The sequence below is a fragment of the Rhinolophus sinicus genome, linkage group LG11 (assembly GCF_036562045.2).
Source record: "Rhinolophus sinicus isolate RSC01 linkage group LG11, ASM3656204v1, whole genome shotgun sequence".
NCBI classification, from domain to species: domain Eukaryota; kingdom Metazoa; phylum Chordata; class Mammalia; order Chiroptera; family Rhinolophidae; genus Rhinolophus; species Rhinolophus sinicus.
The window spans coordinates 61024271-61051958 of NC_133760.1; the positions used below are offsets into that span (position 1 = coordinate 61024271).

General features: G+C 43.6%; 1 protein-coding gene across 13 annotated transcripts in view; it reads left to right on the top strand.

Annotated features, from left to right (window-relative positions):
- Nucleotides 1-27688, top strand: part of DGKI (diacylglycerol kinase iota) — a 376792-nt gene that overhangs the window by 117003 nt on the left and 232101 nt on the right. For all 13 annotated transcript variants that reach the window (XR_012490351.1, XR_012490352.1, XM_074315319.1 and 10 more), the window contains exons 2-3: nucleotides 3172-3280; nucleotides 13300-13395. Coding sequence is in view for 11 of the 13 variants with exons in the window: in XM_074315319.1 (XP_074171420.1) it covers nucleotides 3172-3280; nucleotides 13300-13395 (205 nt within the window). In the remaining 2 variants the exon portion in view is untranslated. The remainder of the gene's footprint in view (nucleotides 1-3171; nucleotides 3281-13299; nucleotides 13396-27688) is intronic.

The window sequence follows — 27688 nt, forward strand, 5'->3', positions numbered from 1 at the left end:
AGAATGGAAAGCTATAATCAGAAGTTATCTCCCACCCCCTGTAGCACCTATATATATTTTTCCTATTCTCTTTCTTATGTAATGTCTTTTTGTGAGGCCCATTTACAGTTCCAGATTGGCAGGCACTTTGATGTTTCTTACTTACTTTTCTCCTAATTCATGTTTATTTGTGTAGCAGATATATAATTTTCTTCTATTAATGTTACAGAAACACCAACTTTAAAGTTGCATCCACAGTGAGGAATAAAAAGTCAACAAAGGCCCTTACTTAATCGTTTGTATTCACAGGGGGGGGGAAAGAGTGTGATTTGACTGTACTTTCATTGCGGGCTTGGCCAGAGTTGAATGTTTCCATGTGTCTTATCCTGTTGCCACATTCCTCTCCTAGAGACACAAGCCATTCCTTGCATCTAACTTGATTATTTGAGCAGTGGGCCCCTCCTGGGTGGTCAGAGTTTACAACGCCTCATGAGTTAAACTCATTTGTCCTGTGGTGTCTACTGTGACAGTAGGTTGTGGTGACTGTGAAGGAGGCTGTAGATTTGGACTCCACAGAGATCTAATTTTCTTGCGAAGAAAACTGGGACTCAGAATCACCATACAGGGCCCTTCCAAGCCAGAAAAAAGTCCTAATGAAAAATGCTCAAGAAGATCCTTAAACTCAGGTGGAGGCAAACATTTGGAGGTTGGAAGATCGCCATGTAAGAATCCTCCAGTGTTCTTGTCTTATTACTCAAGGAAATGGAATCTACTTTGGGGTGAGGGGCCAAAATTGATGTTGTTAATTATTTGCCCTGGTGAAAGTGAGGAGAGAGAATACAGTGTCCTCGGACTGTCTTCATTAAAGGCCTACATACTCAGGATGACTCTTTGGGGGCTTATAGAAAGCAAATACATCGCCAACCGCCCAGTGGGAGCTTCTGAAAGTAGGCTACCCGCAAGCCTGATATCACTTCCGACTATGGAAGACCTAGCCACTGTTTCTGGGACTTCCTGTGTAGGAATATTAGAGAGTTAAAAAGGGCGTGTGTGTAGGGGGGCACTGGACACTTGCTGAGTTCTCAGACATACTTGGTCATTGATTAATAGCTGCCCAATCCTGGAAGCTTTCCTGGATTCTGCCCATCATTTCTTCTGGGTGCGGGGCTGCCGTTCATCTCACTCAACTTTATACATTTCATGTCTGGGGGCAGTTCGCAGAGCTCAGTGAATAGTAAAGAGAGATCATCTGTGTCCTAGAGTCCAACAAAGCTTTTAGATTCTGCTCTTACCCCCCCCCCCCGTCCCCCTTTTCCTTCATTGGCTCAGTTGATGGGATTTACCATATAACTGGCCATCACTGCCTTCCTTTGAACCATCCTGCTGTCTGTGCCCTGTTTCTCTGTATAACGAGATGGGTGAAGGAGCCTGAGGGTCTGGGCCTCCCTGGAGATCTGGTGTGTCTGTGGGTCCAGTGGCAGAGGTGGCAGATTCTTATAGCAATGTTCACATCCCATGAGACAGGCTGTAGGGGGCTAGTCGGCATAAAGTGTTTAAGGAAGTTGCTGATGCTTTCTTGCAGGGCTCCCTCTTGTGGGCCTGGGTAAGGAAGTGCTTTCCCACCTGCCCTGCCAACCTAAGCAGTAAATAGAGGCAAGCCTGAATTACCAGAAATTGAGTTTATTTAAGAATAGTAGAGTAATTACAGTTGGGGACATGCAAGCTGTAGCAAGCGAGTTTGTTGATGGTTTGTAGTGAGCTGTTTTTATGGGTAAGGACCACAAGGAAAGGGGAGTCTAGCTAGAGTCCAAGCAGCAAGTTCATTGGCTGGAAGATGGGGAGAGACTCTTGGCAGATGTTCATTGGTCAAGGGATGAGTTTCAGTCTTCTGTAAATCAGGCATTTACTGGAGATCAGTCTCTGAGTTCAAGTTCGCTCTTCCGACGGCGCATGCGTGAGTGTCCATTTCCTATCCTCCGGTTCCATTTTAGAGAGAAGGGCTTTCACACTCCCACAGAGAAGTTTGAAAACTTTAGCTTACAGAAGAAAGCCCCTGGGGAACATGTGTAAATACAGATTCCTGGGCCTCATGCTCAGAACATTCAGGACTGAGAGCTGCAGCATCACCAGGCCCACCTGACGGCAGTTCAGATCATTCTCGGAGCACGCATGGACTCTTCTGTAGAGGAAACGCTTCTGTCCTTTCTAGGGAGCCACTTAATTAATTTACCAGTTGGCACTCATGTTTAAGCTCAAGGCCCTTGTCTGACATTTTTGGTGGAGCTGTTCATAAACTGAGCTTCTATTATGCATGATGATACCAGAAGGTCTCCCTGGGTGGTCCCTGCTTTCTTCCATTATCTTGCTGTGCTTATTCTCTGCACTTTGTTCATATCTCCCTTCCTTCCCTTTGCTCAACAACAGTCACATTTGCTTGCTAAAGCAGTTCCTCTTATTTCTTATCTTTGCAGACCAAGGTCAGGGCTGACTGTCAACCTCTTCTGATTCATTGCTTCCTTTCTCACCTGAATTCTGTTATGTTTCGCTGATCAAACTTAAAATCCAACCGATGTGTTCTGGATTTTTCTTGCCATGGGTGTTGGTAAGACATTGGTCTTTCAGCGTTTATGATTTCTTGACAAATTCAAATCAGTGTTCTCCTATTTGGAACCTCAAGATATTTGTTGAAGGCCTCTGCAAGGGTAAAGGAGGATGTTCTTGAGAGGAACAAGAGTAAACTTGGAGCTGTGACCAGTTTGGAAAGCACTATGGTGGGAAATAGAGAAATTTCAATAGAAGACCACATGAGCCTGCTTTTCTTGCTGTTACTCTTAGGCAGCTTTAAAATTGTTCAAGTATTCTGACACTCTCCCTCCCGCCCCCAGCCCTAGGGCTCTTTCTGTAAACAAAGAGACCTGCATTGTGCCCTCTACCCTAAACAGGGGCTTACATTTTCATTTCTGGTCCTGAAGCAATATTGCCCCAAAGTGGCCCTTCTTAATCTCCCTGTCTTTGAAACCTGCCACTCCATACCTTTACCGTGCACTTTAGAGAGACATATTCCAGTACATTTGTGAAGGTTCACATATGCGGAGGACTAATTCAGGCATCGTTTCTATCCCATGGGAAATTTTCAGCACAGTATTACCTTCTGATGTTGGTTTTCCTTTGTGTTTTTTCTTCTTGCTGCAGGAAAGCAATCTCCCGGACAGGCCTACAGCACCTGGCTCCAGCACATCCCCTCAGCCTTCCTGTGGCAAATGGTCCAGCGAAGGAGCCCAGAGCAACTCTGGATTGGAGTGTAGGTGTCGGCTTTTTCATTTAAACATAATTCAATTGCATGTGTGTCTCTCTCTTTCTCAGGGTTCCGATAGCTACATGTAAGACTTAATAATTTTCCAGATTGCTCGCTACCAATCTTCAGATATCTAAGTCATTTTCATTTGCAGACTTCTAGGAACAGAGCTCCTTTATATGAAATCAGATGTGTTGAGGACTAAAATAAAATCTTCATGAATCATTTGAAGCACTACTGCCTGAGTGTGCAGCTGTGAGATAAAAGGTACCTCTGTGCACAGGCTTTATTGGTTCCTGCCACGGTGACGAATGGAACTTCCCCTTTGCAACATCATGGAATCTAAATTTGATTTCCTCTACTCAAGTTGTCTTTTCTTCTGTGGTGCTTTCCCCGCCCCCTTTTCTTCTTTTTTGTTCAGAGGGTGACCTCACTTTACATTCCACGTACTTCATGTGCTCCCGTCTGTTATACTTCCTCCCCTCACCCAAGATAAATGGGTCTTGTATGAGTCGGCATGGGTGTTTTTGCTGATTTTACCATTTCAACCCAAAGACCTCCACAAAAACTATCAACTAAAGTTGAAGATTGCAGTCTGCAATTCTTGATTCAGTTAGAACACATGTAGTGAGTCTTCAGTGGGTCAGGTTCTTGGTCGAAGACATCTCTGACTGTGGATTGAAAGGCTTTGTCCCTTCCTGAAGGAATGCAAGGAACAGCATGAAGGGAGGGGAGGGCTGCTCTGAAACTCTGCCCGTCGGGACTTGAGGATGAATCTTGTTTAGCGTTTTTAGTTGAGTTGAACAGAGTGGAAATCTTCTTCTATAAGAAGGAGTGTGACGAGGTGGGGGAAAGGAGTTTTAAAATTAAATTAAATTAGTGGTTTTTTTTTAGCACATATTCCATGATTTCCTGTCCTTTTATATTATAATATTTTCCTCTCTCTCCTAAGCACACGCTTATTAACATTCTTACTGTACATCAGTCCTAGGAGGGCTCATATAGTATACCACCTGATCATGCTGAATTGTTATTTAGGAAGAATATTCCTCCCCTGGAGTTTCCCATTATTCCAGGGTGGTTCCTTAATACACTCTTAAATCATAATAAAGTGTAGAATATATTTACATCAGTGTTTACGTAATTTAGAAGAATTAAATATACAAAAAACAGATGAATAAAATCAAAGAAAGATATGCTTTGGACAAATGATGAGCATGTATTAAAAATCAGGGACCCCAAAAAGTTAGTTTAATATTCATGATGTCCCAAACAATCCTCTATTTGGGATGCAAGATTCTAATGACAGAGTTTAAATCATTTAGATAGAAACAGTCATTAAATCCTTTCTCTGTTCCTTGTGTGACATTAGTCAAGACACTTGATTTCTTTAAGCTTCGGTGATCTCATCTGTAGATGGGGACAGTTGTGGCTCTTCCTCAAGGGGAATTTCATGGGTGTAGTTAGGGTCATAGGTGGCAGTAAGCATGACAGTTCTTTGTGAATTGCGGATTTAATTACTCATAATTAAAGTAATTGATGAATTCATTTATCGATCACACATTTGTTGAGTACTTGCTTTGTTCTAGAACCCGTGTTGGTTTCTTGGGATTCTTAGATGAGGAAGATGTGGTTTCTGCCTTTGAGAAGCTTAGAATACAGTGGGCAGAAAGCAAGTCAACAGCTAAAGTGCAGGACGGTGACACCTAGAATAGAGTCCAGAGGACATCACTGCAGTGTGAGGCAGGACGCCCCATCCCCATTTGATGTTGGAAATAGTTATCAGAAATGCTTTTAAAAAGAAGTGTCCCACTTGAGCCAAAGCTTGATTAGAATGTGTTTCCTTCTGATTCCTGTAGAGAGACATGTACTTTAATATTTCATTGAGATGGTATTCTGGCCTAGTGGTGGGAGGCAGTGATACACGGGAGGGGAAGACCAAATAGGAACGAAGGCTGGGTTCATGTATGATGGTTCTTTATTCCTTCCTCTCCTTTGATGGTGGGCATCGTGTCATGGTGGCCTGTGGAATTACCATGGTGGCAGGAAGCACTTTGGGAATGTTTAACAATGGAGGAAAAACTGAAAACTTGTGTGAAGACACTTCATCTGAGGGCTGCTTTAGAGATATGCTGTCAGGAGTTATAAGAAGTGACTGAAGAAAAAACCATAATTGTAGGCTAATGTTGCTGTGAGCAAACAAGCCAAACAGTGACCAACCCTGTAATTCCTTACTGCAATCATGTAAAACATTGGTTTTTTCCTCAGAAGAGAGGAAGAAACAGATTGTTAAAAACATTTTAGTGACTTTCTGATGTTGAGTTGTGTGAGTTCCTTATATAATTTGGTTATTAACCCTTATCAAATACATCATTTGCAAATATCTTCTCCCATTCAGTAGGTTATCTTTTTGTCTTGTTGATGGTTTCCTTTGCTGTGTAAAACCTTTTGAGTTTGATGTAGTCCCATTTGTTTATCTTTCCTTTTGTTGCCCTTGCCAGAGAGACAGATCCAAAAAGATATTGCTAAGGCCGGTGTCAAAGAGTTTATTACCTATGTTTTCTTCTAGGAGTTTTGTGATTTCAGGTCTTACATTTAAGTCTAAGGCATTTTGGATTTACTTTTATATATTGTATAAGAGGCTAGTGCATTGTTTTTTTTCCATTTTTTCATGTATCTGTCTAGTTTTCCCAGCACCATTTATTGAAGAGACTGCCTTTATCCCCCTCTATATTCTTTTGCTAAGACTTTACTTGCCCTCACTTCAAAATTTGTGGCTTTTCCTAATGAATGTGCTTCCCCCCCATTTCATTTGTCACTTTGGTTTGCACGTCTGTGCAAGGAGCTAAACCCGGGTTTTCTTTGTTCTGTGTACAGTGTGAGACTATTTCTCTGACTGGACCCATCTCTGCCATTCCCTTTGTCCCACCCCGTTGTTTGCTCCCCTATGGAAAAGAGGCGTGGCTATTGCTCTCCCTCCATCAGCCCACTCTTCTGGATTAAATGTGTTAAAATGATCACTCTTTACTTATTCACTGTTACTATTTATTAAGCACTGATTTGGCCTGGAGCATCTGACGGGTCTTCCAGATGAAGAGGAGGGTGGCAAGACTTTAAAAAATAAAGTTAAAAAAGGAGAAACTCCAATGTTTTGCCTTTGGTGAGAGTGAAAGGCCCAATAGTGCTAAGTGAGGCTTCTGACGGGGACAGAGCAGAGCTGATAAAGGTTTCCCAATTCCAACCACCCCCCTCGGATTGAAATTCCCTTTGCTCCGTTCCCATTTGGTCTAGGGGGATGAGGGTCATCTCAAGGACCTGTTGAATGAGGACCCTTGACTTACGTCACCTCCTCTCTCCTCTCACAGACACAAAAGCTGTTCACGATGCTTGTGAAGTTGCAGGACAAATCAGGGTGGACCTGGAATTAAGATCTTCACCCCCAAGTTTCTACTTACTGTAGAATCCCCAAAGGGACCTGTTCTGACTCTAGTATATGTGTGAAAGTCTTCAGGAAGGGTACAGTTGTTTTTTAAATATCCTTTTGCAAAGGGCTTTGGGGAGAGATCTGCTTGTGGGGTGCCTGAGACACAGGTGAGCACTGATTTACTGAGCCTAGGCGGTAGGCACCTGTGCATTTGGGCCAGGAGTATACTATTGCAGGAGTCACTTTTTATGCCTTGGGTACACGAACTTAGTAATTTCCTTCAAGTATGCCATTTTAATATCCTCATTTCCCTACTTAGTGATATATAATTTCTCTTTTATTTTTAGTCGGCTCCTCAAAGGCCAAAACTTCTCTCCAGCTCTGATTTACTCAAATGGTGTATTATGACTTACAGGATTCTCTGTCTCTCCTAATGTTTCCGGGATGACTTTTTGCCGATAGTCACTCACTCTTGCTGCCTGTGCACAGGTCTTTCCTCTCATGCCTGCCAGGGGATGGACCCTTCATGGTGACATGTGGGAGTAGCCAGATGTCTTCAGTATGGCTCCTGAGTCTTCCTATTGACAACTGTGGATAGTCTGCCCCACCCAATGTGGAAGTTATTTCCTCTAGAGATTTCCTCTCTTGCTGTCTGCTAGGCCATGTTCATCTTTTCAATGGAACCGATTCTGTTTCTTTTAGTCATTTTTTGTTTGCTTTGATTCCTCACGATACCTCTACACATCATGCACTGTCTTATAAACCTTAGAACCAAGTTAGTGTTTTTCAGTTGACTTTCTTATTCTAGGTCCTCAGTTTGATTCTGGGCTCCTTGAAGGGAGGGACAGTGTTTTCTGCTTATTTTTCTTTTTCATGATGGAAAGCCCAGCATCGCAGGCCGAGTCGTGGTCTGACTAGTGATATCTGGGGACTGATTGATTATGGCTTTTCTGCTCAATCGGCGAGAAGGGGACATTTCTCTGGGAGTCAACAAGCACTCAGATGATTGCCAATTCCTGAAGGTGTGGTAGACATGAGTCCAAAGCCTGATTGAAAAATAAACGGATTTATGCTATTTGAATCCCAAGTAACTCTTTTTAAATTTCTTTCCTGGTACAATGCATTGTGTTGAGTCTTAGATCACACACAGCTGTGTGATCTTTCCATTCTTCCCCATTCTTTCTTCACCTTCGTGGTGGCCACCTGCAGGGGCTGCCCCCACTGACATCATGCCATGCATGTCAGCCAAGCCAGGTTTTGGGAAAACAAACCCAATTGCTAGGAAGAGAGTGATGCTCAGAAAGGCAAAACAGTATTCTCATCTCCTGGGCTGGAAGCCAAGTTTCCAGTTTAGAGTGAGTTAGCCCATTTAGAAGTGTGTCTATTGCGTAGATAATGTATATCTTCTCTTAAATTCACATGCCTCTCCTGCGAGGGAGGCTTCACCTGGACTTACAGATTTCTTCCCAGTTTTTACTATTATTTCAGAGAGCAGAGGAGGTCTTATTCTGTCTCCACTGTTTTATGATTTGTTTTTTTCCCATTACACTCCCTAAAACAACTCCCAAAGCAATGGTGGAAAAGCCACCAAGATCTTCCTTAAAGGGCATGTTGGTTTTAAACCTTGATTTCAGTTCATTTTATCCTCCCTCACTGGAAGATTTCCTCCGATCCAGAAGGCTATGGAAAACAGCCTCAGCACAAACAGAGCCAGATCCTAAGTCCAGACCACCTTCCCTTTCCGGTAGCTGACGATGCTGAGAACAGAAGTGCTTTCTCCCAGGCAGGTAGAAACGTAACACAGTCAGCACACCGCCTTACTGCTGGGTTCCGGGACAAGCTCAGGGAAACGGTGTCTTCACGTGGGGTTGCTTTAAAGTAGGTTATGAAACTAGGTCATCTTATCTTTAGAAACCGTGAATGAAAAGCCAGGAGGAGGCAGGCGTGCGTGTTTGCGTGTGCTCATGTTCTCATTTTAGTCTTCTGCCAGAATGGCAGGTCCTAGCAGACCCGTGATTTCTTTACAAGCTTCAGGCCTCAGCTTTTTTACCTTTGGGCTCAAGTGACTCCCACCCCAACAGTTTTCTCCACTCCCATCCACATTTCAAAGAATATTGTCAGGCTAATCAAGAGATCAGATTGGGGAGAGTGCCTGAGTGACTAACCACCTGTAGTCAGTGGATGTCCTAGAGCTGGTCGGCCATGTTCATTGTGGGAAATATCTAGCCTGACTTCATGCCCTCACTTTGTTTTCCAAAATTGTGAGAATTTTAAATGAAACCACACTGACTTCTGGGGGGAAATCATAGAATCCTACAATGTCACAGATCAGTGAGAAACATCTAGGCCTCATCTTCTGCCCCCGGGCAAGTGATGAGCTAAACGAACATAGTCCAATTGAAATATATGAGTAGATCAGCTGTAAAGTAATTCTAAGTTTTCCAGGAACCACATTAAGAAAAGTGAAAAGAAATAGGTAAGATGAATTTTAGCACCGTATTTTGTTTAACCATATGTATCAAAAATATTACCATTTCAACATGTAATCCATATAAAAATGATCAGTGATGGTTTACATTCTTTTTTTCACACGAAGCCTTCAAAATCTGCTGTGATTTTTACACTGACAGCACATCTCAATTACTGCTAACCGTATTTCTAGTGCTCAATAGAATAGCCATATGCTTCTTGGACAGCACAGATCTAAACCATCCAAGACAGATTTTTACCTACTATTATCTTGAAGATTTTCCAGAGAAGACAGTCCAGATATAGATATATTTTTCCTCCCTGAATTTGTAAGGACATTTACATAGGATACATATTTATAATTTTTGTATTGTTTCAAAACATTTTTATAAGCAAATGTCTTCATTTTGTGTAGGTTGTTTGCTTCTAGTGTCCATGTACACTGTCTGTGTTATTCAGACTGTAATACCCACCCCCTAACTTTTATCTTTGTACTTACAACTACTACTAGGACTTCAACAGAGCTTGAGAGCAAGGAATTGTCTCTATCTACCTATGTGGATTTCTACTCTTAGGTAGCTAGATCTATATATGTAGATTGATCTATACAAATATATGTATATCTCTAGAGACCTGTCTCAGCACTCACAAACACAGAAGAAATGTTATCTTCATTTAGAAATAGGAGAGGTATTTTTTTCTTTTTTCTTTTTTTTTTAGTCTGGCACAAATGGGTACTCTGAGTTGCATACTATTTGAGATGACATTTCCAGCTGGATGTGTAAAGAAGACAGAAAGGTTCCTGGGTGGGGAGAATGGACTAAACAAAAAAACATGGTGCACAGAAAAGAGAAGTATGGCTATCTTTTGAGAAGAGGGACAAGAGAGTTAAATGTATCAATTCCTCGAGATGGTGGGCTCTGCCCCTGCAACTAAGATTGAACACGGCACCTTGAGCTGAGCTGCCTCCCGGATGGCTCAGTTGTTGGTTGGTCTCAACCACAAGGTTGCCTGATGGTGGGCTGTGCCCCTGCAACTAGCAACGCAACTGGACCTGGAGCTGAGCTGCCTCCACAACTAAGACTGAAAGAACAACTTGACGCCGAACAGAACCCTCCACAACTAAGATTGAAAGGACAACAATTTGACCATTGTTCCCCAATAAAGTCCTGTTCCCCTTCCCCAATAAAAAAATCTTAAAAAAAAAAAAAAAAAAAAAAAAAAAAAAAAAGAAGACAGAAAGGTTCCTGGGTGGGGAGAATGGACTAAACAAAAAAACATGGTGCACAGAAAAGAGAAGTATGGCTATCTTTTGAGAAGAGGGACAAGAGAGTTAAATGTATGAAGGTATGAAGGTGAGTATGAAGGGGAATAAGGAAGGTTAAGGATGGACAGATTGGTGCCGTTGATGGAAGGTCTCGTATGTGCAGTGAAATTTGGATTTCATTTATAAAAAAAAGGGAATCATTTAAGCATCCCGAGTATGCTTCTTTCTTACTCAGGATGCTTAAATGATTCCCTAGTTTTTAGGGGAATTAATTTTACAGCAGTGTAAAATATCAGCAAGGATGTCAGAATTAGAGTTCAGAGCAGAAGAAACAAGGATTTAGAGACTAGACATGCTGTTCAGTGTCTGCTAAGTAACTTGTAGGTAATGAAAGAAAATCCATGTGAAAATATGAGCAAAGAGAAGAGGCCTGTATTAGTTGGGGCAGACTAGGCTGCGATAAATAAAATACTCAAACACGTAATGGCTAAATATAGAAGATTATTTCTCACTTGTGTAACAGACCAGAACTGTTCCAGGTAGGTTGGGTAGAGGGTTGGCCCTGTTCCATCGTTGTTCAGTGACCCAGACAGATGGTTGCTCTTACATCTTCATCAGAAGACTTTTAAAATCATCCCAGAAGTTGACTTTCCAGGGATCCAGTACGGAAAAAGACCACGAAGGAATGCATGTGGGAGGTTTTAATGGGTCAAGTCTGAAAACAGTACAAGCCATTCCTGCTCATGTTCCATTGGTTAGAACTTGGTCACATGACCATACCTAATTACAAGTGAAGCTGGGTAATAAGGTTTAGCTGTGTGTTCAGGAAGAAAACAAAAACGATTTTGGTGAATGGCTAGCAGTCTTGGCTACAAAGACCTAGGAGAGAAGCTCAACCTCTTAATGTACATAGATTTTATTTTTTCCATTAGGATTATTTCCTTAGGGCACATTCCCAAAAGTAAGATTACTAGGTAAATATATGAATGTTTTAATTCATTATATTGCTTCTTTAAAGGCTTCTGTGAGTGTGTTTCCTTTTCCCTAACCCCCCCTCCCCCGCCCCCCCACGATCTATCTTGTTAACTTTGAGCTTTCTCACTGTGTATCTATGGTTTCAGGTCTCTTTCCTTATTATCCCTCTGGGCAATCTTATGCCACATCGCTCTTCCTCTGTAACCTTCTTCTCTGGTGGCTGTAGAAGGACAGAGAAGTACCAAGTCTAATAGATCAATCATAGACAAGTTCTAGAATCTCTTATAAGCTTGAAGAGGTAGGGGAGGGTCTACTGCATTGTTGGGTCTCAGATTCTGCTGCACACACAAGTCACCTCCAGAACGTTGAAAAGTCCTGATGTCCAGGTTTCCCCTCAGAATAGTTAAAATGGACTCTCTGGGAATGGTACCCAAGTATTTTTTAAAACTCACCAGGTCATTTTAAGGAGCAGTCACGTTTGAGGACCAGTGTGTTAGAACCAGCCTCCATTTTTTTCTTTCCCTCTTCCCTTACAAAGACCCATCTTTCTAATCAGATCCCCATTCAAGGGTGAGGTTAGCTAAATAGTCCTGCTGTGCCTGAATCTGAGGCGAGGTTTATCCGGAGGTGATATGCCCTAAGCAGGAAGCAAACAGCCCCGGACCCAGGATGAAACCTAGTAACCCAGGGCGTGAGTGATGTGCTGGAAATCCTAATTCTGGGGCTTGCCTATTCCTGCCTTCCTTACTTGACCTACCAGGATGTAATTTCTGGCCTGCCTAACTGGTATTGTCAGTGGCTTTGGATCATTTCCCCACTGCCACATTTTATCCTTCACTTTCTAGAAGAGTTGGTGGGAATTTTTGCTGTGTTTAGATTGCTCTAGTATTTGCTGCTGTAATTATGTGCTTAGTTTCCATGTTCGCTGGTAGATTTTACTGCCTGGATTGCCACATTAACCCAGTGCTCAGTGCCAGCGATGTGGAATAAATGTTTATTCAATGAATTAAAGAATGAAAGGGTGAAAAGGAATTTTATTCTAGAAATGGTTATACGTTAAAGTTGGTTGTCAAATTCCCAGTAGTAGAATATTTCAGATTGTGGAAATCAATTTCTTTAGGATACCTAGCAAAGTGCCTTTTAATTAATCATTAAAAATATTGTCCCCATCCATCAGTATGCAAAAACTTTTAGGGTCCAAACCTACAGCTATTCGCTGTTTGAAATATTCAAATGCCAGAAGTATTCGGATATTTTTAGAAGCAGGGGGATCTTTCAATTTGAAAAGAGTATTATCTGGGTGAAGGCCCTGTGGAATAGGCAAAATGTCTGAATTAGTAGAAATTTATTAGGCTTTGAGTACACAGTGACTTTAAAATTAAAACTGAGTCTCAAGAAACCTCTGGCTTAGAAGTAGGATGTACCCATTATTGGTATAAATCTGTTTGCAAACAGTCTTTACAGTGCTTTAATGCTACAATCCTCCTTCTTTGCTAATTTGCTCAGTAAAGGCAACATTGAATAGAACTTTGGGTTCACGTGTCATGGACTCTGCAGTATTGGGCCTGCGTAAATAAACCCTTCATTGAACCATTTGAGGGTTATTTCCTCATTTGCTTAATGTATGTTTCAAAGATGACCACATCCATCAAGAAAGCATCTATAGACCTAATGTCTGCTTTACTTATTGGCTCAAAGCATTTCCAAACACCTTTTTCTCTTTCGAGAATTTTGGTAGGATCAATACCAGCGGTATTTTTAGGGGTAAAATGAGAAATGTTTAAACTCCTCGGCTTCGCTGACTTGTTTGTATCCAAAATGTAAATTTGAGAACTTCCCCACTTTATGCCTGGAAAGAAAACTGAAGTCAGGTGGGTCTTTTCCTTCCAGGAGAACGCCGTGAATGGAGAGCACCTATGGCTGGAGACCAACGTCTCAGGAGACCTGTGCTACCTGGGAGAGGAGAACTGCCAAGTCCGATTTGCCGTGAGTGTATTTCTCACTCAGAGCCTCTGGGCTCTGAGATCTCTTGCGGGGGAATCTTCCCAGTTGAGTCTAAAAGCAGCGGGGATCATTGGGCCTGACTTTCCAAGGAGAGGTTTGAAAGAGCTTGTCCCTTGTGAGACGGTTGACAGAGAGAATGTCAAGTTCACAGGGCTTTCATAGGGTCAATTTGAACGGTTTGGGGGCTTGACTATGCAGGCCCGAACCACCTTGGTAGAATGTGGTACTTTGTGATGGTTCCCAGGGTTGGTTTTGTTTGTGCGTTGGGTAGGAGAGAGGGAGAGTGAGCCTGAGGAAATGTCTGCTTATGGAAGGGGCTTCCATGTGGGAGAGAGGTCTGGGTGTGGAGGAAGGGTGTCTGTGGGAGGGGATACTCATTTCAAGGAGAGAGTGTGTGGTGCAGGGCCTTACTGGTGGGTGAAGGTGGGGATGGATGGAAAAGACTATCTGGTGGTGGGTGTAGGCTAGCAAATAATTCGGACTAAATACTGGAGGAGAACATTCTAGAAACCATATGAACAGTCAGCAGTCAACTACATCAGAGTATCCTTTGCTTTTTAAAATTTACTTTATGGCCCTATTTAGAACAATCTGTTTAAATGTTAATTTCTCTTTATGTTCTGGGAAGACAGCATGGTTGCCCGGCAGTAAGTTGTGAGGAACTAAAATTTTAGTGTTGAGAAAGTGAACTTAAAATTTTTGTGTCGTTTAAAACGATGGGTCTGAAAAGAACGTGATGAAGAAAGATGTTCCTTCTTATCTATGGAAGTGAGCCTCATCACGGACATAATAAAACATTTTTTCTGGTTATGTTTGTTTATTGTGTGGAAGAAAGATTTAGGGTGAAATGTAGGACCTTGGAATTACAAGTGAATATGTTTTTATTAATAACTAATAGGGACGAAATTGAGTTTCCATCAAAGCTTATAGGAGAATATAGCCCCTAAGGACTTTTATCTGGCTGTTTGGACTCACAAAGCTAGGGAACCAAGACCTTTAAAATTATATTAGCTGTTGTGAAGCCTACTTTATAGATTTTGTTTTGAAAACTTTATGAGCGTTTTGGAGGACCAGTGTGTGTTTGAGTGAAGTTGGGAATAGTTACATGTCAGGGAAAGGCCCAGATGTACAGATGCAATTTACAGTTGGGAACCCTGAGTTTGAATCGCAAGTTTACCGCTCCCTGTGTGAGACTGAGAACTCTTGAACTTGGGGCGTTAGCTACCTTCTTGGTAGCAAAATGGAGTAGGATTAAATTGTTTTTAGTTTTGCTTCCAACTCAGATCTGTACTTAATTGTTTGCATTACTTTTAATCTGATTGTAAATTCAGTTGACTTAAATATCATTTTGACTTTATGCATATGTATTTTTAATGAAAGTATAATTGCATGGAGTTTGATTAAATTAACCAAAACCAAGAGGAAGAAGCTCAGCTATTTGGACTAAAATCTTCTAAATAATGAATTAACATTAGGATCTTAGCTAATTGCATAAATGCTGGTCTTGAGAGCATAAAATGGGAAAAAGGAAACCCACTCTTACTTGCATATATAATTTTGAACTCCTTAAGCCTGGTATCAGTAAATAACATTGCTGTCCACAAACTGATTATAACTTGGTCACGATTCCCCCAGGCCAGGAAAAACAAGGAGAATAAAGGGAATTTTAGGTCAATGTAAGGAGGTAATGGAGTTGTGAAAATTCCCAGTGTTCTGCTGGAACTTCCTCAAAATATAGTTCTCAATACTGTAGGATCCACTGACTCAAACAGTGGACCTTACACTCTGGTATGATAAACACCATCTGGAAATTCTCTTAACAATGTAGATTATTGTTTCTTTTCTCACTCCAAATGGTGCTTCAGTATGCCTGGAGTTGGACTTGGGAATCTGATTTTTAATAAGCACCTCAAATAATTATGGTGCAGTTAAGTCCACAAACTTAACTTGGAGAAAATACCTATATTATAAGGAAGAACTTTAACAGCTAGATCTTCCCAGCAAGTGAACAAGTTGCTTGGAGAGATGGGCTCAAAGGGCGTGTCTACAAATAAGTTGGATGACCATCTTGACGCTGGGATGGGGGTGCTTTGGGGTACGGGAGCAGGGGTAGGCAAGGAGATCTCTCAGAGAGTCTCTAGTTTAAGTGTTCTATTTGCAGCTGTCTTCGAATTGAACAACAGTTTTGTAAGAAAAATGCATACGTAGATTACTGCATTCTCATTTCTTTTAATGAGCCAGCTTTGAAGAAAGCTGACCTATTGAGATAGGGACTGAATTACCATAACCAGGTGCTACCTGCCGTCTTCTACACAAAACGTAGGCAGAGCGCTTGGCGGAGGAGGGGATCCATCACTGAAAAGGTGCCTTTCACTCCTCACCCTATTTTAGCAAAGCAAATGTCATGGGCAGAAGTTAAGAGAAGTCAGTGTGGGTTGAGTAGACAGAGGCGGCTTCATGGAAATGGGGGTTGAGTGCAGTTTTGAAAGATGGGTACGATTTACATACGTGGGATTGAGGAAGGAGAACAATTCAGGCAGCGAGAGGAACATGAGCAAACTCAGAGGCAGGGACAAGCTTTGTACAAGGGAAGAGGTAATCGTGAGACATGCATGGGCACCCCAAAGGGCATGTGTTAGGTAAGAATGGAAATAAGGATGGATGGGCGGGGAGGGGTGTCCATGTTTTCTGAACCAAAACTTGGAGTGCATGTTATAAATGTCTGTGTGCTTATGAAGCACGGCCATATAACATATTGTCTAACCCAAGACATGTTTGAGGATGAAAGTGGCTGCTGCTGTAACATTAATATGGATCACGAGAATCTTCACGAGGGATTTAAACCCCGCCATACGCAATGTGTTAAGAGTAAGCCAGAACTGCACCAGGAAACTGTCGCCCTAACTTATGGGGACACTGCAATAGTCTATTTAAAACCAAAGCTGTCTTGCAAATCCACGACCTCCTACTACCATCTGGTTTGATATTTGGGGACTGACATTGGAGGGCGAGGAAAGCAAGGTGGCGACATCACAGGACATGAAGACAGTTGTAGAAGAGTTTGCTCCAAAGCCTCGCAGCTGAACCAAATGACCTTTAAATCCTTCCTCCCCTACGTTTCTCTAGTGGCAACCTTTAATACTGAAGAATGTCTGCGAGCAGATAGTTAATGAGATTAAAGTTATTTGCAAATCAGTGACAGTCCCCAAATTAGTAACTGTTTCTTTTTCTGGTCTAGAGAGGAGAAAGGGATGCAAAACTAATGAAATTGGAGCAGAATGATCGCTGTTTCCCAACATGATTATGGGGCAAAATGAAATAAAATTCCAACTAGAGTCACTCTTGTTTGGTGATATTTATTTAGATGGATGTCTGTTCCTTCCTTTATTCTAGAAATGTGTATGGGCTGAGTACCCAGTACCAGAAACTTCAGACAGTGTTGAGAGTGACATTGAATTGTAAGTGACAACCTCACAGTTTAGTGGGTACCCTCTGTAGAAGCTGTTCTCATCCTTTGTTATGGGGTAGACCAAGAAGTTCCGGTAAATGTTTGTTCCTAAAGAAACTCACGCTTCCACTGATAATCCCTAAAGCAGATACCAGCGCACACGTTTTTACACTGAAAAGCCACATGCCTACCTCATGTGTGGCTATACACAACAAGTGTAGTCACAGTACCAACTACACATCGGGTAGCTGGAAAGAAGTGGGTTTTGCGTGAGACGGACCTGGGTTTAAAATCTGCTGTTCCATCTACGTACTGGGTGAAGTTGGGACATACTGTTTCCCTCCTTTTTGCCTCCGTTTTCTAATTTAGAGTGTTATTCAGATGACCCTTGGTGGTTCTTATTTCTGGATGAGCATTATAGTCACTTATGAAACTTTAGTTTTCCATTGTATTATTATTTTTTTAATGGTTGGTTCCCAGCCTGGATCTATCACATCAGAGTCTCTGGTGAGTGGCACTAGGTATGAATACGTTAAAAGAAACAAACTCTACAGATGATTCTCTGTGCTGTCAGACATAATGGGTAGAGGCCACTGAATCAATTCAGACGGCATCAGGACCAAGCGAAGTGGGTTGGTCCTCACACTGGACATATACTAGCTGGTAGGGGTTGAATTGTGTAGCCCGGAAAGATATTGTGAAGTCCTAACCCCAGCTCTCTCAGAATGTGACATCATTTGGAAATAGGGTTGTTACAGATATAATTAGTTAAGATGAGGTCACACTGGAGCAGGGTGCGCCGTAATCCAATATGACATGTGTCCTTCTAAGAAGTGGAGAGCACACAGAGATACACACACCGGGAAGAAGGTCCTGTAACGACAGAGGCAGAGACCGGAGCGATGCAGCTGGAAGCCAAGGGACACTGAGGCCAGCAGGCTCTCCCAGAAGCCACGAGAGAGGCCTGGAACTCTCCCTCGGAGCCCTCAGAAGGGGACCTGCCCTGCTGACTCCTTGATTTCAGACTTGAAGCTTCCAGCCTGGGAGAGAATACATGTCTGTTGTTTTAAGCCACCCAATTTGCGGTCCTTTGTTAGGGCAGCCCTAGGAAACACATACAGTAGCCATTCTGTAAGGTGAGTTACCTTCCCTGGCTGGACAGATACTTGCAGGAGGCTCACAATTGCTCTCACACACAGAGGTACATTGAAATCAGTCTTGATTGAGGATTTTGGCGGAGAGGTACGTGGCTTTCTGGAAAAGGGAGCAGTAGGCAGATAGGTTCCAGGAGCTGGGAGCTGTGGGCAAGAGAGTAGGTAGACAGGTAGGTGAGTGAACGTGTATAGCTTGGGTAAGAGGAAAAAGGAACTGTCAGACTTCAGAATCCTCTCGCCAGGTATATCTTCTCTATTTTTAAATATGCTTATGTCACCTTTGTGTGTGTATGTGTGTGTGTGTGTGTGTGTAGGCTCATGGGTATTGTTTTGCTTTTTTGTTTGTTTGTTTTGTTTGTGTATTTTGCTTTCATCTTTTTCTGGTGAGTAATGTTTGTCAAAAATGGCCAATTCCACCTGTAACACGACCTTGATTGTAAGGTATCTTGCCATATCGCTTGCCGATTAACTAACATAGTTGTAGTGAATAAATGAATGAGTTGCATTCGGGCCACGTGATATGGGGCTGAGGGGAAGTAGAGAGTGAGGAACCATGCAGCCCTGGAGACAAATGGGTCTGGATGAAAACCCTAGCTCTGCCCTGCTTTTCTGAGGTTCAGGTTCCCCTATAAAATGGTGATGGTGACATCTGCCTCTCAGAATTGGTAGAAGGATTCAATTAGTTGACACATGTTAATATCCTCCCTCTTCTCTCCTGTTCTTGCTTATATTTCAATGTCATTAAGTTGAATGAGCTCCTTAGAAGTTTAACCAGACTTTGGTTTCAACAAGGCCTTATGTTTGGGGTTGTCCTGTGGTACCCCAACACAGACTCTTAGAGGTTTACCTGTCATTTTGCTGCTGTGTGTAATATGCATAGTCTCACTAGGTCATGGGTGGGACCAACTGCATGTGACAAATCAACGTGACCCATTCTGGAAAACAGCTCACAGGCCCTGGCTTCTTACTGGGGAATCAGAGGCCTCCTCACTGGAGGCGATCACAGCATTTGTGCACAAGCATGCTCGCCATATCCCTGCATCCTTGGAAGAAACTGATGAGAAGCTTCTAGTCCCTGACCTGACTGAAGGAAACTTTCAGCTTTTTTTTTTTTTTTTTTTAAAAAAACAAATCCAGAACCTGGTCACACCTGGTCTGTTTCATCTCTGGAAGATGGGCAGATGCTGGCTCTTGTGTGTCTGTGTGTGTGGGCAAGACGATGAGAGAGTCAGTGCCCTGTGCCCACTGCCATGGTTTTCTGCCCGTTCGTGCATTTGGGCCGAGCAGATGTACACCGCTGAGCAAATGGCACTGGATTTGAGCCTCAGAATCCCTCCATGCCGGTTGTCCAGCATGGCGGAGCGATCATCCACATCCTGATGGTGGCTTGGCTGAGCGGGGTGTGGGCTGTCAGAGGGAACCACCAGTGTGGCAGAAAAGCCCAGGCAGTTTGGCCAGCTTTCTGAGTTGCTTGAAGACGCCATCTCCAGAAGCTGCCAAGACCATTCTCTACCAGAGGCCTCTCTCACCCTTAGAATATGGATGCGGTCATGAGTCAAGATGACTCAGGGAGAGCATAGCTATCAAGAACAATAGTTTTGAAAAAGCTTTTGCCCAGGCAGCCTGTGCTGCTGACCCTTAGTCGGTGGACGGGAGTAGACGGAGTGGATGTTCCTGTGGGTACAGGCGATGTTGCCCGTATGTGTCTGGCCAGATGGTCGGCCATTTCCATGAGCTCATTCAAGTGCACACTTAGAGCCGTGTCGGGCACAGGGTAGGCTCTCAGTAAATACCAGCCATTGTTACTATTACAACTGTCATCGGTACTGGTATAACTAGTTATTTGGCATAGAGAGCCGTCCATATACTTGAGAATCTAATACTGATCCTGCTCACTTCGTGCAATAGTGATAGTGAAGGGATACAGAGCCCAGGGGACTTTAGGATTTTGTCCCTCATTCCTAGGGAACTTGGATCAATGGTATCATTGTCTACCTAAAAAAATGGTGTTCTGGAGAGCACTAAACTCCTAAGAACAATATGGGGTATTATTCATTGAAAGAGGCTTGTGACCAAATAAGTTTAGAAAACACTGAATACCTTTTCTATAAAATATGTATCATGGAGCTCGAAGAAGGGCATAAGATGAGAAGGATTTCCTACGCTTTTTCTGGGGGCAAGAGGAGGGTGGTTGAACCCATATTTTCCCCACAGATCATCCATTGACGTCTTGTGGGATCTCAGTATTCAGTGGAAAAGTATTTGGGAAATGCTCACAAATTGCAGTTTTCCTAGGATTGGCCAATTTTGATCAACAACACCCATTTTGGGGGGTGGTTACTAGGGGGTGGTTACTGGAGGCAGTTTAAGGTAAAGGAAAGAAAAGTTAGAGACTCTTAATCACCGTCCAGCTTCATAACTTTTCTGTATCTGTGTGCAGTTCTTTTGCCTTTATTCTAAACTTTGATTAAGCCGTGTGTGTGTGTGTGTGTGTGTTGTTTTATTCTTAGAGAATAATTGCCATCACTTCGGCAATAATAATTTTAGACCAAGGCTGCATTATGTGTTTGTATCTGAGTATGTGTTTGTGTGGTGCAGTCCTGTTGTTATTTAATGTCGGTACAGCCCTGTGACTTAATAACAATGCTTTGCATCTGATTCAGCGCACATAATGTGTGCATCACACTGCCAGCCTCCCAGTAACAACTCTGCGCTGGGTAATGATGTCCTTACAGGAAATGGTATGGAGAGGTGTGTGTCTGTGAGTGGAAACCATACTGCCCATCGGAAATACAGTGTTGGGTGAACCATGATGGAAATGGTGGACTTCCTGGGCTAGAGTGGTTGACAGACTGTCTTAATTATGTCGCCAATAGCTTGGGATGGAGGACACGGCAATGAAAAAAGAGCGAATTCACCACGGCTTGATGTGGCTTCTTACGTGGCAGATACAATTTTCCGGGTAAAAAATGTCTCTAAATTACTGTTTAGACATCTTAAAGCTGTGGCCTTTAAACAACAATTGCATCTATTTCCACAAAGGGAACTGATGAGGAGGATGTGTGAGGATTCCTACTGGAAGTAAGGTGGCGTGTCTGGTGCTATTACACCAGCGAGGATTCAAAGGCAGACTTCGGTGGTTCTAGTTTGTGTTAAGCCTCAGATCTCAGCCAGGCCCTTGATATTAACCTCGGAACTAGAGAGAGCCATCAAGACAACACTGAGACACCATTTCCTGTTGTCTTCCTTAAGACTTCTGTAATATGTCCAGTCCGTCCTCATCATATTAGTCTTCTTGAAATTTGTGAGTACACTCGTGTTTGTGTATGTAGGGCTCTAATTGTGTGAATTTCTACTTATATAATTGTATGAATTTGTACTTATAAGTATACTTATAATCGTATTTATATATATTTTTGCACATATATATTTATGTTTTGCACACTTCAATTAATCTACTATAAGGTATATAACAACTTTGCTGTGAGATAACTTTGAAAAGAGTATAAAAATTGAATGGGAACAGCCTCAAAAGCAGCTGGAAAGCACCAAAGACAGGAAGGTAGCAGTTGGTAAAGTTAAAACTATTGACCGGCCATGGTCATATAAGCTCGGACCTGCTGCCACCAATGCTGGGAAGCATAGAGGAAACAAATGGGAAAACAGAAATAAGAGAAAAGACAAGAAGCAGATGACATTACAAAGCAGAAATGAGATGAGAGCAACAAAGCTCAGAGACAGTCAACAGTAATAGTTACGGCAATAGGAAGTGTCCTTGGGTAAAATGAGAACCAGGCGTGGGAAATAGTATGATGGATTTTTGAAGATTTCTTGGAGCTCATTAGACTGACATCCCTTTTGAATGCCTCATGACCAGGAAGGAGGGGCAGAAGAAGGCCTGAGCAGCATAACAATCTCTGGCCCAGTCCATGGAGAGGGCACGCTTAGCATTACAAAACCCAGCTCTGAGAGCAGCTAGATTGGTATTTTCCATTAAATTTGCACTGCCCAGTACAGACTGATCAGGCCATCGCCGTACTTTTCATAAGTAACGGCTGCGATGCATATTTGTTTCATGTATCAATAACTGTACCTGCATTTTATTTAGAATTACAAAAGGTGGTAGCGGTGTACACTAGTTACCAGTCAAGGTCTCAGACCTCCAGGGTTCACCTGCACATTTCTATTGAAGCCCGTCAGAGTGCTTGTACCTTCTTCTCCTTAAAAATATGTATTAAACTCACCAATATGAGAGATTTTTAAACCACTCCTAAAGAAAATGCTTTGGTACAAGTTTTAATGTAAAAGTAAGCTATTGAGATCCATGCACCCTTTTTCCCCTTAAAATGAATCCTGTGTCATTCTGACCATAGCTTCCCCCCATCCTAACTTCATGGTCAAACACAATGAGGTCTCATTCTTTATAACCAGCTTTGAATTAACATGGTTTCTCACATTTTGGTTCTTGCCAAATTGTGCTTCCTGGGAACCTCCATTGGCTGATTTTTAGGAGGAAGAGAGGTTTTCATGTGTCTTTCTAGTTCTCAGATTCAGCTCACTTTTATTCTTTCTCTGCGTCTCAAGGGAAGCTGTGAATCGACACCCTGGGCCTTAGCTCAGGTGGGGCCTGCTGATCCTGTAGGTTTACAGGTATATCCGAGATGACTCAGGGGAGGTGACTCTAGAAACGTAAACACTTCATATGCAGATTGCTTCAGGTAATGTGTTCCTTAGAGCAGAACAAAATATGCGGTTTGAAGAGCAAATTGAGTTTTATTGCAGTCCTTTAGAGGAAATTCCAACCGGAACACAGTCAGCCAATGCCCACCAGAAGCCAGCTAACCAAGGTCTGGGAGTGAAGCTGTCCTTGGCTACCAGTTATTCTACTGAGAGACGTAAGGCCCAGATACGAGAGATCTGTGCTAACCTTAGGGGAGGCCTGCATGTGACTGGAAAAGGGGTCACTCTTACATGTCTGCCTTTTTTTTGCATCCCATTCTTGTCACTCTAATTCCAGCCCTAATTGGCTAATATGGGAATCAGCACTGTGGACTCTCATTACTTACTCTCTTTCAGGAAAAAAAGAAAGCCAACGTCTTAACCATGACCTACAAGACCCCATGTGATCTGGCCGCCATTATTGTCTGGCCTCATCTCCACCGAGTTTACTCCACTCTAGGAACACGGCCCCTTCGTCTCTCCTCAATCTCCCAAGGTCCTCATGCCTCTGGGCTTTGCACTTGCTGTTCCATTTGCCAGCAGTGCTTTTCCCCCAGATATCTACATGGCAGACTCCATGTTTCTCAAAATATGTCTTCTCAGGGAGCCCTTTCCTGGCCAACGTGTGTACAACTTGAACTTTCCCCGACTCTCGATACTCCCTGTTCTGTCTTTAATTTTTCTCTTTAGTACTTATTTCTATTATCATATTATATATTATACTTATTTATCTTGTTTATTGTCTGTCTCTCCAGAGAATGTAAGCTGCGTGAGATCAAAGTAAAGGTTTTTTAATATTCACCACCGTATCCCCTCCTGGGTCAGTGCCTGGACCTTAGTAGGTATTCAGTATTTATGGTTTGACTGAATTATTAAATTACTCATGTCATTTCCTCTTACCTTTTTCCTTCTGCTTTCAGATAGCACTACATACTGGCACCACAATTAAATTATTATTTTTGCCAATTTAGTCTCAAAAACTCTGGTAGTGCCCCATTGCCTGTTAGGCTAAAATTTGTATTTCTCGGCCTAAATTTCAGGACGTTAGCATTCTTTCCCCAATCCAGCTTTCTAGCCTAATCTGCATCACCCAACCAGGATTTCTGTTCTGGAAGGCTGGCTGGCTTGCCGCCCCCAATTCTGTCTAGCAGGTTTCCTCCCCCACCCCACAACTGTTACCCAAATAAATAGTCCGAGATCTAATTAGCCTGTAGATATAGGTAAAATCACATGAGCAGCGATAACACAGACTTCCTGTTCTTAACTCGACCCATCCACATGAGAGCTTAGCATTCCCCAAAATAGCCTTTCCAGCACATGTTTCTGGGGCTCCCCAGAAGACACCTCACTTGTGTTCACAAGCCAGTTGTTCAGCTCTAAGCACCACAAAGCCTCTCCCCTACTTTTCCTCTACTGTTTGCAGAGGTCTTCCACCCCTCAAGCACACTTAGGGTGCCTTCTCACCTCTTTTTTGGGGATCGCCTGTTGTGAGAATGCTTATGCCCTCGTGGGGTTTTTGTCTCATTATTGCAAAGCCACCAGTTCTCCGCACTGGGGCTGGGTTGGGAGCTGAAGTGGGGAGAAGTCCCTTCTCCGCAGGCCCTTTTTCCTGTCCTCCTTCCCTCGCTCCCTTCCTTCCAGAATGGCTGTTGAGTTCCTGTTGTGCATCAGGCACTGTTCTTGGGGTTGGATCATAGCCAGATAGAAACACAGCAGACTCCCATCTTCTTGGAACTCTACCATCGGCCTCTCAGGAAGAGTCCTGCTCTGTCATTTCTCTCGTAGCCCCTGAGGACACAGATCCTCCGGCTTCTTCCCACTCCTAGTGCCAGGGGACACCCTGCTCACTTGATGCCCCAACTGGGTACACACATAGATGCCTCCACACTCACCAATCAAACCTGGTGCCCAGCGACCTCTGCAAATGGACACCTGTGTGTCCGGTGATGGTGTCCCATTGGATGCGCCAAAGCCAGTCTCAGTGCCTTGTAGGAAAAATCAGCATATACTGTGTAATGAGACTTCTCCCTGCTGGAGTGTCCTCAATGTTTGAAATGTAGACATCTATTAAGGCCCCATTCAAGAATTTGCTTTCTTTGTTAGGTTCTCAGAGACCCTGACTCAGCCTCCGAGGTTTTACCCTCCTGTAAATGAGAGCTCTGGTTTCCTGAGCTGTCCATTTAGCACGTAGCCAGGGGTGGCCTTCTCCTGTTGATGGCCTTTTCTGTCAGGTTCTTCTTCTCTCCTCAAGTGGCTCATGAGCTTCTCCCAGGAAGGACAGAAGCGTCTTCCTTTTTATTTCCTGCACAGCACTCAGTGTTGCTTTATGCACATGGGGATGGTTAACGTTATTTATTGAATGAATGTCCCAAATGTGCTTTGGCAAGGTCAGTGGTTAAAAGACTGTTGCAGCGACACGGACAATCACTCAAGTAGCCCCCCGGGATTGTCCTAAGTCCAGATCGTGGCTATGCAGACTCGGCCGTATTGGTGTACGTCTGAGCACTACGTGAGGATTTTTGTGCACCGGTTTACATGAGTTCCCCTTCCGACCTGTTGTTCTGTTCCTGCTCCTTGTTCTTTCAGATATTCTGGGGCACTGGGCATCGTTTAGTATGTAGGGTATTGATGGTGAGGGGACCGTCACCATCAGGGGGACTCAGTCCTCACCCGGCCCTCGTCTGCCCAGAGGGCACACGGCACAAACACGTGGAGCTTTGACAAAGGAAAGCCTCCTCTTCATCGTGGAGCAACCGTAGTTGGGCCGAGGGTTGGGGCCTTTTCACACGGAGTGGGGGCTCCCTGTGGTGGATCCTTTGCAGAGAGCACTACAATTCCGCTTGGACCACAGACTCCCCTGCATAGGCGGCGTCTCTTGTTCCAGGGTCACAAAATCCTGTTGTCACGGAGAGACTAACTGAAGTCATGAGGAACCCTTATAGGGCTGTGCTGGAACTTCAGCTAGCCACCCTCCTGGTTTGTCTGGAATGTCCTGGATGCTGGAACGTGGGGGAAAAGACAAGCCAAGAAAGAGTGTCCGTGGAGGCCATGCCTCAGCCTTGAAATCACATGACTAGAACCTCCAGATCGTGTCATTCCTCAGTTTTCCTAATACCAATGTACAGATTGCATCCCAGGCTCCCCAGAGAGGCAGAACTTGGCACACATGCTTGCCATTGCTTCTAATTAGGTTTCTAAATAAATCAAAGAACGTTTGTTTTCATTTTCCTTGGATTATACAGCCACATGTTGCCCGTGGAGGCAATCCCCACTGAAATGACACCGAATTCCTGACACTCCAAGGGCTTAGGAAGTTTCCACTTTCCTGAGCATTCCACTCGCCCCGCCGTTGGAGAGGAAAAGAAGGCAGCCTTGCTTGTGCCCTGTTGTCCGTCATCTCCACTCCTTGTACCCACGTGGCCCTCTACTCTGAGCTTTGTGTCCAAAAGGGAGCAAGAGGGGACCGTAAAATTCTTCTCGCCTCACGTGCTGTTTCCCCTTTGCCTGATTCCCAACCCTCCCTTAGTGTCAGCATGACTCTTCTGATCTAAGAAAGGTGGAGGGGCTGAGAAATCACTGGGGAGAAGACAGCTAAGTCCAGCCCACTAGCTTCTGAGCCCCCCCTTTTCCTGGCTTTTCAGCGCCCAGGGCCCCATCCCGTCCTGTCCGCAGAGTGTCTCCTCTACCTTCTTCCCCACTCCCAGTTTGGTTGGGTTCCTGCCTGCAGCCCCTCCCCTGCCATTCATCCTTCTATCACTGTGGCTCACAATGGAAGGGGGGCTGATGGAAGCAGTGACCCCTTGCAGTAGTGCTGGGAATTCTGTCTGGAGTGAGATGCTGCGAGCTCCAAGCTTGGTTCGGCTAGTGGCTCTGGCCTCTGAGCAATCCTGAGACAGGGAGACCAAGAAAGGGTTGCCATGCTGGCTCTAAGGACTAAGTATTTCCTCCTATTTATTCCTCTTTTGACCTCTGGTGATTAAACCTGTGGCGGTATGTATTTGTGGAGGGGAGGGTCCTTCAAAATGCAGTAGGAAAGAGATGGTCCGCAGTTGGGCTAATTTGCCCCATCTTCAGGGAGAAACAAGATTTGTTTGGTGCGTGCCTTGTTGGGAAGGGGCAAGGCCAGCCTTGTTGGACACGCGTCTTGGGGACAAACTTCAGACTACTAGGGGTGACAATTAACTTCAGTTACCTTGGGCAGCAAGGAGGCCCCAACCCTTTCACAAATCATAGGCCTGTGAAACTAGGTTTCCCTTCCCTCTCTTCTTTCTTCCTTTCCCTGTCCTCCTTCTTCCCTTCCTTTCTCTCCCTCTCTTTTCTTTTAATAAATTTTATTTGGGAATATTGGGGGACAGTGTGTTTCTCCAGGGCCCATCAGCTCCAAGTCGTTGTCCTTCAATCTAGTTGTGAAGGACGCAGCTCATTGGCCCATGTGGGAATCGAATCGGCAACCCTGTTGCTCAGAGTTCATGCTCTAACCAACTGAGCCAACCGGCCACCCCTTTTCATTCGTTTTATCAGACCCTAGTAACTACCAGCAGGTATTCATTGCTACTTAGCAAAAATCATTTCTTTTGCTTAAAAGAAGAAAAAACAGCTTTCTTGGTGGTATGTACGGATCAGGGACTCATGACCAAAGGAAGCGACTGGGTGGGATTGGATTAATATCCTGCTCTTTATCAGGGACAGTATGTACTTTCTACCCCTGTTTGCCTCTGATCCTTCTGTCCCCAGCTCCAGTGGTTTAAGGCTGTGACAGTTTTACTCCTGTGCTTGATATGAGCTGGTGAGGAGCTGTCACTGCTTCAAATGCCAGCAGTACCTGCAGCGTGGGAAGCGTGTGGGGCCAAGTCAGAACTTGAATGTTTTCTCTCATGATCACTGTTAGAGCTGGTGGTTAGAGTATGCCCACCAGCTTAAAGCACAGCAGATCGTGGCGTTGTTATTGTTATTT